At 31.7% G+C, this 18694-nt stretch overlaps 1 protein-coding gene across 1 annotated transcript in view; it reads right to left on the bottom strand.

The window, feature by feature from the left end:
* Positions 1-4564: 4564 nt before the first annotated feature.
* The window catches only part of LOC111629226 (glycine receptor subunit alpha-2-like), a gene marked incomplete at its 5' end in the record, with an annotated part of 32034 nt that continues 17904 nt past the window's right edge, over positions 4565-18694 (bottom strand). Inside the window, 3 exons of the mRNA XM_023373103.1 lie at positions 4565-4756; positions 6026-6375; positions 17527-17661. Of these exons, the coding sequence (XP_023228871.1) occupies positions 4565-4756; positions 6026-6375; positions 17527-17661 (677 nt within the window). The remainder of the gene's footprint in view (positions 4757-6025; positions 6376-17526; positions 17662-18694) is intronic.

Raw genomic sequence — 18694 nt, 5'->3', positions numbered from 1 at the left:
CAAAAACGACCTCCAATAAATTTTTAATTTTTTTAATTAATATATTTTATTATATATAAGTTTAATTAAATCGGGGGGGGAGGTCGGAAATCGCAATTAAAATTTTAATTTTTTAAAATTATTTAAAAATATACCGCCAGCTAGTATTCACCCTACTTTAGACCCTTGTCCTCCATGGGACATCTATGAGAATGTCCCGGGAAATCCGACACCAGATGTTCTCAAGGTCATCCAGCTGTGTAAACAATGACTCATCGGTGTCAAATTTCACAGAAAGGCGAGACAAAGGAAGTTAAACTTTGAAGCTTTTTCTTCAAAATTAACGCATTTCTTTCGTTTTTTTTCAGTTTTAAGTATTTTTTATGTTTAATTAAAAATTCCTTTAAAAACATTCGTACGGCAAGTGGTTAAGAAATATATCTTTTTCCCTTTCCTCTTGTCTCTTTCCACCTTATGAGTACAAAAAGGGCCTCTTAATTAATTAATCACGCTCATGGTGAGTTTGGTCAGACTTATAAAGGTGGCAGTGAGGAACAGAGTTTGACATATCCGGGACAGACAACCTCAGAAAAATTCCTGAGGAGTTGCTTGCTGGTCCAGATTAGTTTCCAGATCCATAGAGCAATAAGCCAATGTTTTAACCGCCTCAGCTATCCCGCTATCAAGAAATATATCTTAATTAATGTTTCAACATAAAAATTGAAGCTACAATTATCGAATTTGTTTCGATTTTTACTAAAGTTTTCTGTCTAAAAGTCGGGTGGCTCAAAAGTCAGTTAACCGCGATATAATCTTAAAATGTATTCCACTTAATCAATTTTTAGACATATTATATTTAATATATAAAAAATTATGACGATAGAAATTGAAAATGTTCATTCTTAAATCGTCAATAATATATATAAAAATCTGCTGTTTTATGCAGATTTTTATTACTTCTTCTCTGATACATTCTCTTTTATATTGCTGCCTTACAATGGGGTCGGCAGCNACTTACGATTCAGACTGAAATGAGCATGGAATAGTGTTACCATCCGGACAGTCCGGGGATATCTTGCGCAACCTGTCGACCTTTTTATTATTTTTTATTTTTTTGCTTCTACGATTTATTCGTATATAACTGATTTAGAACCAGCATGCACTGCACATTATTCTTCGCATTGCAAAATGACATTCCGTCGGGGACTTCTGTTCGAACTAACCTCACCTGCCGTCCGGGTCAGGGATTTTAAAAAGTAGCAACACGGAATTTTTCATTACTTGTTCTGTGACAAAACTGAATTTTAGTCTTTTAAATTGAGATACCCAAATAAGGGGGGGCGAAATTTCCCTCCGCCCCGTGCGGCTGACACCCACGCTACGCCACTGTGCCTAGAATAGATCTTTTTTATTTTTTACCATAAATACCACTCTTTATTATTGTTATACTCAGTGCCGGCCCGAGGCAAGTTTTAGGATGGAGCGAGATCCTATTATGGCGCCCCTTTGGTCAGTAGAGTAGCGAACATAACTGGCGCTCGGGGCACGNTAAAAAAGTGCATTTTTTTTTAAATTTTAAAGCGTTTCCAATTTTGTCGTTCTGTGCTTTTTTCGGGACACAGTCGACTGAGCACCGGACATCCGAGTGATAGGAGAGATGAACAATAGGCAAAATACAAAGTTTTTGTTTTCTTTATGAAGTTCGTCACTCTTTTCTATTGACCCGACAAATTTAAATATTTTTTAAGAAACGAGTTAAGCATGTTAAAAGAAAGATTTTGTAATTAACTAACACATTTATACAAATTACACATTTATTTATTTTTACAAGTAAATAGAAAAGGATAAAATACGAGGGTCGTCCCAGAAGTACCCGACCTGACATAGATGGCGGTACTTGTTTGAAAAAAAAAAAGACTGTGTTCGAAAGTATCAACCTTATAAAGCTTAAATAGCTCATACGGCGTTTTTGTGAATAGTCAAGGTCATTACCCGAATGCCCGAATCAGTGAGAATGTTTGCAATAATCACGAGGCAGATGATACTGTCAGATGCAAGAAAATAAAATTTGTTCATTCGAAAAATTACGAATAGGACATAATTCCGTATATGCTATGCAGTATTGTTATCCATATGATAATCGCTGATCATAGCTAAATTCATAGGCCGTTGACAGTTTGGGGGTCGTCTTATAGGATAGATATATGCTAAAACTATAAAACTTTGACGAAAATTTATACCTCGTCTTATCTGAGCAGATATACGTTAATTTAAAGTATAAAAACACATATTTGTCTCTTTACCCTTTGATTACTAAAAATCAATATGGTGGAACGCCCTGAGGTACATACAACCTTGGATGGCTTCAAGTTGCCAATGAAAATGTTTCCACTACCGCTTCTCTAGTTACCGTATTTACTCGCATATAAGACGGGGTTTTTATTCATTTTTCACTGCTTCAAAAACCTAGGTCTTCCTATACGCACGAGCGAAGGATTCTTTTCGTTTTTGCAATTTTTTTAAATTGTGTATTCGCATTTTTTTTTAACCGGATTCTCACCTTCTGGTGTTTAAAAACATGAGTATTTTATCTGGGTCGTTTGAATCGTTCTTGTGTATTGTCAGGAGTAAAGATGAATAGCAATAGGATTTAGAGGATTTTAGAAAAAAAGTAATTTGGCTCATTCTGTTCTTTCAAATATTATCGTTTGAATTTATCTTACGACGCTTACTCTGTTTTTACTTGGTCGAAAGTTACGTTCAGAAAGGCACTTCTTGACAAGGTCGTGTTTCTCCGTTCTGTTAAGTTGCGTGTATATGAGCACATTAACTTTTAGGGTAAATCAATCAAGTAGCAACGTATTATAATCCTTTACCCCAGGGTTGTATAAAATGGGACTTTTTTCTACTTCAATAATTTGTTTTACTTTTCTCGTTTGTTATAACGTAACACGGGAAAATGTTGTAATTGTGTCAAATTGACCCTCTGGGTTTTATCAAATCTCGACATATTGAGATTACCTGAACCCAAAAAAATCAAAAATAAAGGATAAAAATTTTCCGGGGATGCATACGCATGTGTTTGTTGGTGTCTATTTTGTTTAATATCTCATATGAGGTAAAGAGTAAAAAACGAAATTTGTAAAGCTGAACAAGTCCTTTAAAGCTTCTTATTTTTCAGTGTGTTTTCTTCATAATTTTCCTCCTGTCGTTCCTGTGAGCGCACGGAATAATGGGACAATTTTGATTGGCCGAATATAGAATTCTTTCCGTTAAAATAGACTCGGAATCGATCCGTTGTTGCTCTCAAAATGTCTTCCTTGTATAACAACATCGCGTAATGCCTCTCACGTTACGTTACGTATGTCTATTTGAATACAACTTAATAGTGTACTTTACGTGTTTCCGTATTAGATACTTTACTCCTCTAAAGTAAAAGTTGCATGTTGCTGTTATATTTAAAGATTGCCTGGAAATATACCTTTACCTTTCTCTGTATCAATCTTCATTATCTTCCCGTTTTGAAAGATCTGAAAAACTTTACTCCTTTTACTGTTATTGCGTTATAGTTTGTTCATTTACTTTTTTGGAAATTTTGTTCAGTTTTGGGCAACAAGTTCACATTTCCGACCACAAAACAATATTCTAAATTAAAGAAAGAGAAATATCCGGATTTTTCTCGCCATAGTATTTTTAAAAGTTTTTAAATTTACTTTTATTTTCTGACCTTCCGAAGTATTAATTCGCTTCCCTTCAATTAGAAATGATTCCTGTGTATCTTTTTGTACGTGTTTTCTTTTTGTTTTGTTTATTCTTTAGTGTTTTAATTTGTTATTGTGCAGAAATGTAACTTATTTCCTACGGAATTTAATTAATTTTTTCATCTTTTATTTAATTTATTTATTCTAAAATAATTTATATGAAATTTTCATATCTATTTTACATTTTAAATAATTTTTTTAATCAATTCATTTATTCGAAATAGAGTTAGTCAACTGTGTGAGAGTTTGGATTAGAACTCGACATGGAAGCTTCAATTTTAATCGTTTGAGTCGTGGCGTCATTTCCCATTCTTTACTAATACTTTAACTGATCCGTAATGGGCATAAAATCATAACGTACTGTAGCTATATATTCGTAATGGACCAATTATAGTACTCATTAATTAATAATTACATGTTTTATAAAGTACAATCTCAATAATCCCGGCGTTTGCTGATTTGACACTTCCAGTAATCCGACACTAGTAGACTATGGTATTACCGACACTTGCCGAATCGTAGACAAGTTTTCCACTAATTCAAACTCTAAATTTCCTTTAAATGTGAACATTATTTCACGTTCTTAGGTACGATATTGAAGAATGTTACTTTTAATAATCCAACAATTTCTTTAATCCGACAATGTCCCGGTTCCATATATGTCGGATTACTAAAATTATATGGTAATGGTTAATTGTCATTATAGGACTAATAGCTTAATGGGTGTATCCTGTAATTTCGCGTTTACTGGTTGATCATGACAAGCGATATAATAACTTATTTGAAAACTATTTACGAAAATGAAGTTTTAAGTTAATTTTGAGTTACGTATTTACAGGAGTAAAATGGAAAACTTCGTAATAAGTTCCATAGAAAATACATTGCATGAGGAAGAATATTGGAAAGGCTACTCTAGATATTTTGTCGATAATTTTACTATCAAATTTTTTCTTTATTTTCTTCTCTTGCCAAGCTATTTGTCTAGCATTTGTCTTTTTCTGAGTTACGGGAGGTTCCTGTAATAAATAAAATTTATTTTAAGAATTTACGAAATAAAATATAAATAAAATATATAAAATAATTGTGTAACTTAGATAATTAATTTCAGAAAGTATAAATCACGTAAAAGTAAATTATCACAGCAATAATTTTCAAAATAAATTTTTTGGTGTGGAACAAAAATATTTAAACCACCAGAGGGCTACAGTTTATCAAAATTGTGCAGTACTGCCATATTTAGTCTCCTTTACTCTACTTTGAAATAATTTCTATGAATGGTATAAAGTAGTTATTTATGCGTTTTATCCCACAATAGCGCAACAATGGGCGTTTTTTAATGCAAAATATTAAAACTCACAACATTCAATGAGTAGAATAGTAGCAACTGGACTAAATATGGCCACTCCATGACTCAAATAAACAAGCAACTTAATTTTTAAATATTTTTGTTACAATTATTTGAAAGATTGTGTTATTCTAAACACTTATTTTTACAATAATTTTTATTTTTCGAATTATTAATATTCTATGAAAAAACTAAAAATAAATTAAAATATTTAATATTAACATACAATTCTGTAAAATATAAACTGTTCTGTAATCCTAAAATTCATATTTCAAAAAGATATAAGTCGTGAACCGGTTAGCTGAATAATGCCATAATTCTCACGGAGACTTCTGTGGTTATGAAATTTTATTTAAAAAGTTAGTTACAGAAATGGTCGTTAGTGCGATAAATGGCACTGTAGCACATGTAATGTATAACACAAAATGTCTCAAAACTTATTATACACATGATATAATGTGTGGTATGCAACAGAATAATCGATATGCTGACCTCCGTTGTCGGCAATATGCTAAAATACCCAAAACATATGTTCAACCACAATATGCAGAGTTTCGCAGCTAACATTTCGAACATGCTGTTGCGTAACCACACAATATCTCAAAACTTTTATACACAGTTTTACCTGTGTATAAAAGTTTTGAGATATTTTGAGTGCTACTGTGTAGAGATATTTTGAGTGCTATCCATTACTGTGCTACGGCACCATTTACCGCCCTAGCGACCATTTCTGTAACTAATTTTTTTCTATTTTTGAATAAAATTCCATCACCATAGAAATCTCCTCTGAAACATGGAATCATGTTTCTGGCCAGTTCCTGAATAATATTTTTTTTTTTGAAATAAGAATTTTAATTATGAACATCCTGTATTTTAAAAATCTATTTACTTAACGATTAACAAGTTTTAAATATTAATGTATTATTTATCAATACATTACCTTTGTGGGTCCTATAATACTTATAATTTGACTTTTGACTTCAACATTTAATGATACCACAAGTACGTATTCAACAAGGCTAAAGAAAACAAACCCGATGCAGGTAGACATCCATATGTTGAGAGCAACTATATAAGAAACTGACGGCAAAGAAGACTGATACTGTTTCGTAACAATTGTCAATAAACTTGTAACACCGAGAGTAATTCTGGCAGGAACTGCTTCCGGTGGAATCCAAAATGTTAGCATGGACATCAAAACGATTAATGTACTGGGAATATAAATGTTAATGATATAATATCCACTTCTTCTTTTCAAACTTATCCGACCCTCGAGGCAAGAATATTTTCCTAAAATAAGATAATTACTAATTTTATAATTTATTCCTCATTTATATAAAGCCGTATTTTCAAGGAAAAACGGCCGCGCGACATGACGTTAGTCTACCGCTATAGACGATTTGGGTGCGAATACAATCCCTACTATTGTAATTTATCACGGGTAGTTCGGGTTTGTACGTCATTCTTCATTGCTTACCCTGCAGTCGCCTTAACTATGATTCTGGCTTGTTTAAAATGAATAAAAGTTGATTTATATCATGTAACCGTAATGTGTTCAGTGTTATGCATGTAATAAAACATTTCCGACGTATCCGAAAGCACTTCACTCGAAAATTCCTCGGTTTTTCGACTTATATGATTTGATCTCGTGTCCCCAGAGCGGTAAGCTGTCGCTTTAACCGCTCGGCCATCCGGCCATCATAAAAAGGTCATTTAATTGTCTTCTCGTATAATGTTTTTCCATAAAAATGAGAAAAGGGATAAACAACACTATCGAGAATTACATCATCTACGACATATTAAATTCGAGATTATCGTCATTATCGTATTTCTGTTTTGGGAAAATAGTTTTAAAATTTTATGAGTTATCAGAATTATTTTAAATTTTATTAGTTTAAAAAATGCTTGAAATTAATTTATCGTGGTAAATAAATATTCTCGTAGTTAAATTATTAGACACTATGGTTAGACATTGCTTAATTAATATAAGCAATATTTAAGTAATTATTATATTCCCTCGGGCAGCCACATATAAAATCTATTTACAAGTGTAGACAATAAATAATAAAATACTTTATTAGAATTTCAATAAATTGATTTATATGAAGGCGTAATTGCTTATTAAAATTAATCTATAAGCGGTAAATATCTAGATGCTCTCAGTATCCTCGCACTTTAGTAAATATTTTTACATAATTACAGTATATTTATGTAAAAAATTATTAAAATTAGGTGCTTTGATCGATAAAACTAATAATTACTCTTAAATTAAAATGTCAATAGTGTTTAATAACGTCCGGACCCAAGTTAACTCGGAAAGGTTACATAGCGTTACAGAAAACGCGGTCCTTTCGGCCCCCCAAATTTTCTTTTTTATTTTTGGAATGTTTTTTAAGTCTCCAAATTTTTTCAAAAATTTTTACCCGCGCAAAAAACTTTTATCGCGATTTTAATTTACCTTTAATGACGCGCGATTAACGCTTAATTGTTTTTTAATGTGATTTTTTTTATCAAATTTAATTAATCGTTCTAAAGTTGTAGTGCACGGATTTGACTTCGGTAAAGTTATTTAAAGCTACTTTCTGATGTCAAAAACGACCTCCAATAAATTTTTAATTTTTTTAATTAATATATTTTATTATATATAAGTTTAATTAAATCGGGGGGGGAGGTCGGAAATCGCAATTAAAATTTTAATTTTTTAAAAATATTTAAAAATATATAGGTCTAGCTAGTATTAACCCTACTTTAAACCCTTCTCCTCCCGAGACGTCTGAGAATGTCCCGGGAAATACGACACCAGCTGTTCTCAAGGTCATCCAGCTGTGTAAACAATGACTCATCGGTGTNTCAAGTTCTTTATTGCCGTAGCATAGCATAACATGATATTTGATAGCGTAACATAGCATAACATGATATTCGATACAAATCAATTATATACAAGGTATGAAATAAAAGATGGGACTGTAGATACGGAGCACTATATACATAACATGATATGCAAAGCAGTTTAATTACATACTAGAGATCGCGTAACAAATAAGAATGACTTTATATACAAGACGTTGAATTGGAACACGATATACAAGACAAGTACATGTGAAAGGTCAAATACATAAATGGAATTGCGTAACAATATGAATAAGATATAAGAGGCGGTATTTATGTTGCTAGGAGGTGCTAGTTGAGACGTGGAGAGCTGCAAGTTTATAGTATTGAAGTAAACGTAAGTGGAACGTTCGTTGATCAACTCGTTGCAACTACAGGGCCAATCCTTTCCCCAAGAGTTGATTATAATCTTTAAATTTTGCCACTCAGCATCAAGCATTGGGCAGTTGAAAATAGGACAGCAGGTACAAGGATCCCTGCACTTGTTAGGCACATAAGAGGTGGATCATCTCTTCTGTGCCTAACAAGTGCAGATTGCTTCTTTCTTTCCAGCACCACTCAATTCTGTTGCGATACAACAAAGTCACATGATGTCCTAGTCATATATGGCTGGATTTTATTCAAGATATAATATAGCTAATTAATTGTAAAGATATGAAATTTGGACTAAAGGTTAAGCTGGTTGGTTGTTGATAGTATAGTCAGAAATATTGGGTTGGCCAAAAAGTTTGTTTAGTAGAACCATGCTTCTGTATTCTTTATATTTTTTTCCTTGGAATACATACTGGACCCCAACAACTTACTATAAGGACATTTTAGACCAATGAACTTAGCATGCCATTTGTCCTAATTACACCTGGAAGCAGAGGGGTACCCATGGATAGCCTCCTTTCATGAACACCATGTGAACTAGTCATGGAAAACCTGGAAGACAACATTCTACCTCCTTTCAAACATAACATAGAGGTTTGTTCAAGATATGTAGATGATGATCTTACCATTTGGAGGAGTAAACCTGACATGCAAGCATTTTTTGTATGCTTTTAACACCCCTTATGTTTTCACATTGAATTTAGAACAGGTGCATCACATGGAGATACACTTTTTAGACATCAGTATGCTGGGATTTTCCATCTATTATATTGAAAACCATCCTACTAGCCAGTCTTCATACCAGTGCATTCACATGATCCCTTTATGTTTAAACTGACATGTTTTAGATCCCTTATAAAGAGAATGAACATGCATTTATCTGATGTCACATGAACAGGAGGGAGGAACTGATTATATCAACAGCATTGGGTCAGCCTGGTACCAACATTGGTACCAACCCAGAAGGGCTCATTAAAGAGTACTAGATACACACAGAGACAAGAAAAGGAAGCCTGACAATATAAAATCATAATTTATAACAACAGTTAGTGCTATAGGGATATTGCTAGAATAAACAATGTAGCATTAACATTCAAGAGGCATTCCACAATTTATATGTAAGTGCATAAAATCTCACTACCTTGAAATCAGTCCAGCAGTTGTCAAAATTATCACCTTTCTAATGTTTTCAGCCTACTCTGAAGAAAGTTTTCATTTATGAAGATTTGACAATTGCTAGCCTAATTTTTGAGGTTAGAGAGATTTTAAGTACTAATAAATCATCCAGTTAGAATTTGAAGAATTGTTAATTTATATGTTGCTTAAGAACAACAAGAACACCAACAGAAGTTGTATTTTCTATTCTGTTGTCCATGACTTGTATGGAGTACACCCCTAGAAGACAATGGTGGTGGTGCTACAATACATCAAGCCACCACCAGATTGTTACATACAGGGTGTCCCAAAAAAAATGTACTCACTCTTTATCAGTCCAATAGAAGAAATAGAAAATATCAGTTAAAGAAGACTAATGTTTTCTATAATGCTATTAAATTTTCTTTAATTGAAGTGGAGCGTTAGCAAAGCTTCTTCTCTGAGGCTTACAGAATTCTGTTTGTTCTCAAAATGTTAGATAGATTTTGATAAAGCTTTGCCATTTTCCATGAATTGAGACAAGGAATCCAGAAATATAATGGGGGTCCATTTAAATGTAAAAAAATCCAGCAATGAATTGTTTAACTTTCCCAGCAACATTTTAAATTCTGCTGCTGCTATTTGTTATGATATTTCATTTAAAAAATTGTTTACATTTTTAATTGTTATAAAATGGCAAAAAGCTTAATATTGAGAGTAGGGATGGGTTTTATAAAAAATTGTAAATTCTAATAATGAGTATAATTGTCATTAAGTCCGACTCTACAGAAGGTACGACACACGATCCCCCTTTATTTCCCCATCCCGTCGATCTTTAACCATAAAAATTTAATAGCATCAATTCCTCTAATACACGAACCTTTCTGCAAAATTTCAGAAATTTTAGACAAAAACACAGGAGTTATTAAGCTTTAAACAGTATGGACAAAATTGTGCCCCCCACGCACTATTATCCATACATATAGAAACCCCCGACTTTTTTTTTCATTTTTTGACGTTTTAAGATAAAAAGTGTAAAATTCTTGGGAGCTCATTTCGATCGATTGCCATACTTTTCCTCTGCCATATATAACAGTGCCGTGAAAGTAAAAATGTTCGAAAAAAGGCAGGTTTGAATGGTAGTTACAATATCTAAGTCACGTCCGTTGTCACATAACACGAAATTTATTTTTAGTCGTACTTGGTTCCACGCTTTACAGAAAGTTTCTGATCGAAAGTCATGGCAATGACTCCCCACCAAGGAAAAATGTTACTGACTGACTGTATATACAGTATACAGGAATCAAAGTTGCCGATTTTCAAAGATCGATTTTTCCGCCCCCGAACGTTTTAAGTAATTTGTAATATCTCATTCGAAAGGTTATTTTTTTCTTAAATTGTGTGCAAAATTTCAAGATTTTGTATAAAGCGGTTGCCGAAATATAAGCAATTGAAAAGTGCAAACATTGACAAAAAAGCTATATTTTCTTCTTCTTCATCCGGCATTGTAAACGCTCGCGCAGGAAAGAAACTGAGTTTAGAAAGCTCAAATTTTAAACTTAAGCCTTTCTCGTTAACCGTGAGGTGTTGGCGAAACTTCCCGGTCGATAGGTGAAAGTTCACGGAATTTCCCATACAGCTATTTCAGTTTTATAGATTAATCTTTTCCCGATTCGAGTTAACCAGGTTCCACTGTATATTATTTGTAAATTAGATATATCACTTGGCTTATAAACATTTTTAAAAATGATTTTACATGTTTCAATCCGAAAATAGTTTATAAAAGATTAAGAGAACTATACCAAACAGCATATGTAAAGTGAAATTTCATTGAAGCAATAGAAAAAATTAATTAATAAAATATAGTAATACTTAAATCAAAGAATGATTATAAACAGCTTATGCAAAATAGATTAATATTTTAAAAATTGCACAAAGATACTATGCTAATAGATACGAATAGAAACTATACTAAAGATACTATACTAAAAATACTAATAGAAAAGCCACATTTTAAGAGTAATATTCCAGCAAGCTGCTTGTACTAAAATGTGAAATCATATGAAAGAAATCAGAAATATCTGGAATGTCATCGTTTCGATGAATCATTATTGATGATTGTTGAAGATTGTTTATTGGGCTGAAATTTGAAAAAAAAAAACTCTAGACAAATAACTTCCCACTGTGTTCATCCATCTGTCTTTCCTTAATCTCGAGAACAAAATTAGATAGTTGAAATCTGAGACAACATATGGAAAGCTTAGAGGCATAAAGCTCCGATTGGCTATATACGAACTTTCGTTATTTCAATTCAAAAGTTTTTCCTGAAAGCAGTTAATAGATGATTGGCACGATTCTATTGTTAAAGAAAAAGTATAATGTACAGTACAGTACAGGGGAAGATACTACATCTAATTTGAGTTGAAGAGCATATATTCTAAATTAAATAAATTAAAAATTGCAACCCGGCATTGTGACGCTGTCACAATAAATAATCGCTCGTTCTTAACTGATATTTCTTGAATCCTCCTCAAGTGATTCTGTTCTCGAAAATTCATTGTGAAGGATGCAATAATGTTTTGCCATCGCTTCCAGATGGCAGTATTGTAAGTAGCTGTTTTTCGGTTTTTCTGCACTTTTTGGGTTGTTGTTTCTTATTAATTAAGAGCTGCATGAGTCACTGAGAGATTTCAGTGCATTTATTAATAACATTGTTGGTTTGCTTTTGTAATTTGTTGATACAGCAAAAGTAACTTATTTATATTTTGATTAGAATTGCAAGTAAACATGTTTTCTTGGCTGCAAAAATGTTTATTATTTAATCTGACATTAATTTATATTTCTCTCGCCAAATTTAGTTATTTCTTGAAGGTGAACACAAAAGGCACCCGTTAGAAGCTCGTGTTACAAAAAATATCTTGAAAAATAAGTTTAATAATGGATTAATAATGGAATAAGTCCTATTATATTATTTTGTTGTTATTGTGCGTATTAAAAACAACAATAAATAGCATAAAGTTAGTATTAGCCGGTTAATCCTAGCTTTATCCATTTTAAGGGCTATACCAGTAACATGTATATTATAAATAACTTCAAAGACCTGTATTTTAATTATAGAATTAAATTATATTAAGGTAATTTAATTCTATTAAGGTATTATATTAAGAAATTTAGAAAATATACAAATAGTAATAAGCATTTTTTAAAAACTCTTTCCGCCCTGTGGGCACTAAGAGGGCCTCTTTGCAAGCCCATTATGGGTTCGGCCAGGCCCATGATGGGGCTGCCGGGTGGTGAGGGACGGGGCCCGACATATCCGAACAGACCCACCCCCCGAAAATTTCCTGGAGATTTTTCGACCCAGTTCGGATTCGAGCCCGGGACCCCCAGAGCGGTAGGCTGCCACCTTGACCGCTCGGCCAACCGGCCAGTAATAAGAATTATTATGATAATCATTATTATTATTATTATTTATTTTATTTTTCGTTTTCAGCAACACAAAATAAGTTCATACGTATCCATTATGATATTGAATTGTCCTACAATCAAAGGTAGAGTAAACTTCATAAATTATTTGTTATTTTCTATAAGATAACATTACAGTTCTCATTTAGCATAAATAATTTTGCTAGATTTAAAATAATTCGCAAATAATAACAATCATTATACGACCAAATTTTAATAAATAATAGTTGAATTGAATAAAATATTTATTTTGAATAAATCAGTTTTAAATTCACAGAATTATTTTTTTCTTCGTAGAATTTGCGATTTTTAAAATTATGTATCGTATCTTTTGAACTGATTGTTTATTTTGTAATTCAAACGAATAGTTTTAAAATAAAAATTATGATTATAATTTGCAATTTTAAAAATTTGTTGGGCTTCTTAATTGTTTGATTAACTAATAATGGTGAGGTACCCACACGATTAAATAGATGAAGAGAAGGAACAACGCTCACCACTCACTACACATAAAAAAATGGAGCTCTGGATCTCATGAAGTGAAACTGCACTAAGGGATGGTGTAACTACAAGTATCTGTTATTCTTCCTTTCCCTTTATATCCTACCTTCTAATGGAAACATGGCAACTATATGTTGTAAACTTATAAAGGATAATATAGTAAGTAAAGTTTGTTTTATTTCATTCCAAAACATGATGTAAACAATGAAAAATGATATCAACATAAACTGGAAAGACAGAAAACTACTAATGCTTACTCATTTATTTTACACACTTAAAATGACTGAAAGTTAATCAACAATGGGTTTGGTTTGATGGGATAAAGAAGTAAGATATGCCAATAGGAAAGACTTTTTATGAGAAAACTGGCTCTTATTAGACACGTGAAGTAAACCAGATAAACTCCATGCGGCTAGCCAGTTAATGTCGCTCAAGGGCCGAGTTCTGCCTATATTCCTAGAAAGCGATATCATTTTGTTAAAACTCTTTCCGTCCTACTGGCTGTAAAGATTTTTTTCAAGCCCATCGTGGATTCAGCCAGGACCGTAATAGAGAGACCGGGTGGCGAAAAAGAGGACCACACAGAGAATCAAGAAATATTTCGCATTTAATAAATTCACAAAAATAAACTGGTGTAGCCCACTGGGCGGTTCTGCACTGGCGAGTTATGTAAATTTAAGCATTTTGGTTAAACCGTTAAGCAGTTAACACTGTGATATAAAACAAAATTAAAGCAAAAGCATGCTTAAAATAGAGTTAGAATTTCGTATATTTATATCGTAATATCAGTAGAGATAATAACTTTTAACATTTAAATTACTATTTATAGAAATGATTTTAAGAATAAATAATAAAAAAAGAATGATGTCATTGTAATGTGGATCTGACACCCGCCAAATAACTTAGTCGCCTAATCTGATCAATATTAAACTGATACTTAATCTGATCAAGAAAGTCATGCTAAAGTTCCCTTCAAGTTTTTTTTTGTTTAATTTAATAAAATGTCAAGGTCTCCTTATCGTCCTTTCCTAAATCTGCCCCTGTGAATTGCCAGCACACGACCAAGTACTAGTGTTCAATGGTTTTATTGGCTACACTGGTGGCACATAGGCAACAAGTCAGAATTTTAAAGAATTGCGGTTTTTACCTACAGATTACACCTATCAAATTTCAAATCTATAAAAATTCTCATAAATTTATCTACGAACTTATTAAGAATTATCATCTATTTTGTTTAAATTTTCCAAAATAAATTCATAAAATAAAAAATTAAATTTAGGAATAACAATCTTAATTATTTATATCAAAATTTTCCTTTAATAAATTATAAAATTCTTTAAATATTCTTTACTTTTTATGCATTTCAAATGAGCTTTTATAAACCAGTATACGCAGATAACAATTTTAAAAATGTTTTACCTGCTTTAATTTATAATTTTTTTTATTAGTTATACAGGTATATAAAGTAAATTGTCATTGATCTTTAGCTCGATGTCAATTTATATTTTATTACTAGTTTTATTAAATGCTCTTATCATTTTAGCATTATAGAAAAATCATTTTTGATATAATCAAAACAACTTAATGCACGCAGAGGACATCGATCCAGAAGTAAACGCAAATATAATCTTCAACTTTTACATTTATAAATCATCAGAAAACGATACTTAATTTGAAATATTAGTATTAGACAAACATCAGAAGAATACATATAGTTAGTGTTTAAGATTTTTTGGTTGATTGGTGTAAATCACAATCATGTTTTAGGATATATGCTAATTAGCGGAGGGCCCGATCCAGAATGGGGTAAAACATATTTTATCTGTTTTTATTATTCAAATTCATTTTTTATCAACTAGTAGATCACTACAATTATGAGCTTCGAAATAATATGACCATTTTCTATTGTGCTAAAATGGGGTCAGTAAATAAAATGTTATAAAATATGTTCACTCTACGCTATTGTAATTATGAATTCAAGTATATTTTCATTTATTAAAATCAAAATAAAGGACAAAATTCGGTTGGATGCATCTTAAATTTGAGATATTCAAAAATCTGTATGAGAATTTTACCTCTTTCCGTTTTATTATTGTAATTCACGCATGTTATCAGTCGGTTGCCGTTATCAAAATTAGCAGGTTCAAAAACATACGAGCTTGAAAATGCATAAAAACGAACTTAAAAATTTTGCTTCTTATAATGCGAATTTTGTTGTCATCATTATCTTGTACATAGGCCTTTTAAAGCTCTCTTTTCGTGCTATCAGCCTCAACATCTGGTTGTTAGTATGCAAATGTTATTAGTTATTATCAATCTTAACCAACGCTTTAATTAAACATTAAACGTTAATCGTTTTAATCGCTACGTGCCTCAAACATAAAAATTTAAATTGTTAGCGTTATTCTAGGTGTTGTTGAAGTTTATATCAGACAAAATATTGGATGAATTACACACCTTTAAATTGTATTTTTAAATTTTTAAATTCTAGTTTAATTTACTTATTCTACTTAAGTTTATCAGTCGATTATTGTTATCAGTTTAGATCATTCTAATTTATATAAGAAACCAGTCAAATAAATTTGGTGTCGTAAATGTTGCGTGCACAATAAACCAACATGCAATACTCCCAAATGGTTTACTATTGATGTAAGAAAATAGACATATGCAGTATATCGATATATTTTATTTCATGAAATTATTCTTCTAATTCTGAACTTTTATAAAACTTTAATGTTTCTATTATTATCTAAACATTATGATTAATTTTTAATCGATCGATCAAACAAAAAACGCATTTTAGTTTGGTATACGCCTAATTCCAAATATGTACTTGTACACTTGCATTCGTTTTTATTGTATTTTGTTTACTATCCGAAAAAAATATAGTTTACTTTTATGTTATACAAAAGTATAAATTCCGCCATTTTAGTCTATTTATTCTAATGAAAAAAACCTTCAATTTAATCAGTGGATATTGATGATTTGCCAAGAATCCATAGTTATCTATAAATAATATTGGTGTTTTAATATTATGGATATAAACAGTTATTCAGAGATTTTCATATCTGAAATTTCTATCTTTTAGTCCATATATTCAATACTTTTTTGTATATGGAACATACATAGTTCATATTATAAAAAATTATGACGATAGAAATTGAAAATGTTCATTCTTAAATCGTCAATAATATATATAAAAATCTGCTGTTTTATGCAGATTTTTATTACTTCTTCTCTGATACATTCTCTTTTATATTGCTGCCTTACAATGGGGTCGGCAGCATAAAGAGATATAAAATAAAAGACTTGTTGCTTGTTAAAGTAGCTTTAGTAAAACTGAATAAGCATGCCAATGATGTATTCCGTTTCAAATGAAACGGACTATCGCATTGACTTGATTATGGATTAGGTTAGGTTAGCTGCAGCTAACCTAACTTAACCTAACTTAATGTAGCTGCTTTACCAGACAAAACGCCCAATGATTAAGCCCATTATAAACAAGCCCAGTTCACAATAGGTCGGTTCAGACTGTAATGGGACTGATTGTGGCAGGTAATATAGTTTAAATGTGCCGTTAATCAATCAAGCACGAATTCATTATTGTCTTATAATAAAATGCAACAATATATTTTATTATATTCAACAGAAATGGTAATTTTAATATTTTAAAAAGCTACTTACGACTTTGCATGAATATTGAGCACGTCTGAGTATCGTGTGGAAAATAATGCAAATCCATATTACAACTAAAAAGTTGGGTTATTCTGAAATTAGATAATAATTTTTAATTTTATAAGTATTATCGATAATCAAAAGAATATGTATAAAGTACTAGATCCAAATAATATTACATTAATTAACCAATGCAAAATTTAGCAGTTGAAGCCGCTCTTTTCTTACTGCGCGGTGGTCAAGATTATTGGTAATTTTCAGTGTTGAAAACAGCAGTTAAATGAAAAAAATTGATTTTTAATGCCANAAAATGTATTCCACTTAATCAATTTTTAGACATATTATATTTAATATATAAAAAATTATATGTTTATATTGTAAAAATATGTTTCAATGTTAACTTACCTGTAGAATAATGAACATGGCAAGTGTGACAAGTATAATTGATTATATCAAATTGGCTTAATTTCAAATATTCGACGATTGTCATCGATCTACCTGGATGCCATATAAGATCCATTTCTTCACGAATAGTATTTACTAAAATAAAATTTGTTTTGTAAAATAAAATGTTTATATATATATATACATCACAACTACATTGTATAATACAGTATTGCAACAAAGTGTTCCATGGTAAGTTACATATCTCAATGATGTCTACGATTATAATTTGCATAATTTTTTTACTCGACCTCAAGGAGAGAAAAGTGCTCCTCTGCGGACGACCATTTGTATATACAGTATACACTGGATCCTATTAACTGTAATCGGTCTGAGAGAAAAAAATTCTGACTTCGAGCAAAAAGTTTCGAGTTATGGAGGTTCGGCTGAAAATCAAGATTTTTTGTCTCGATGTATTATTTGTGAATACTTTATTGGTGACCCATAATAAATTATTCATACAATATTTTCCTGGATCTTATTACGTAGAATCGTCCTGTCAATGTACACTTGTCCAATTGTCTCGATGTTGTCCAAAAATCGGAAAACGCTTAACCGAATTGGTAAATAAGCTACCGAGAAATGTTTCCTCGAATGATTGATACGTTTACTCTTAAATGTTTAGTACGGAGTTTTTTAATTGAGATAATTCGTGCCTAGACAGTAGCGTAGCATAGTGGGGGAGGCAGGGGCGGCCCGCCCCAGGCGGCACTTTTTAGGGGGCGGCAAAATTTCACAATAAATAATAATATCTTGTAAGAATTTGAACCATTTTATTTCATATCTTCGTCCACTTACGATTCAGACTGAAATGAGCATGGAATAGTGTTACCATCCTGACAGTCCGGGGATATCTTGCGCAACCTGTCGACCTTTTTTTTTAATTTTTATTTTTTTGCTTCTACGATTTATTCGTATAGAACTGATTTAGAACCAGCATGCACTGCACATTATTCTTCGCATTGCAAAATGACATGCCGTCAGGGATTTCTGTTCGAACTAACCTCACCTGCCGTCCGGGTCAGCGATTTTAAAAAGGTAGCAACACTAGCACGGAATTTTTCATTACTTATTCTGTGACGAAACTGAATTTTAGTCTTTTAAATTGAGATACCTAAATAAGGGGGGG

The sequence above is a fragment of the Centruroides sculpturatus genome, unplaced genomic scaffold (assembly GCF_000671375.1).
Source record: "Centruroides sculpturatus isolate CEXI.00-Female unplaced genomic scaffold, Cexi_2.0 scaffold429, whole genome shotgun sequence".
NCBI classification, from domain to species: Eukaryota; Metazoa; Arthropoda; class Arachnida; order Scorpiones; family Buthidae; genus Centruroides; species Centruroides sculpturatus.
Note: the sequence above shows the minus strand (reverse complement) of the source record. Positions and strands in the feature narration are given on the sequence as shown.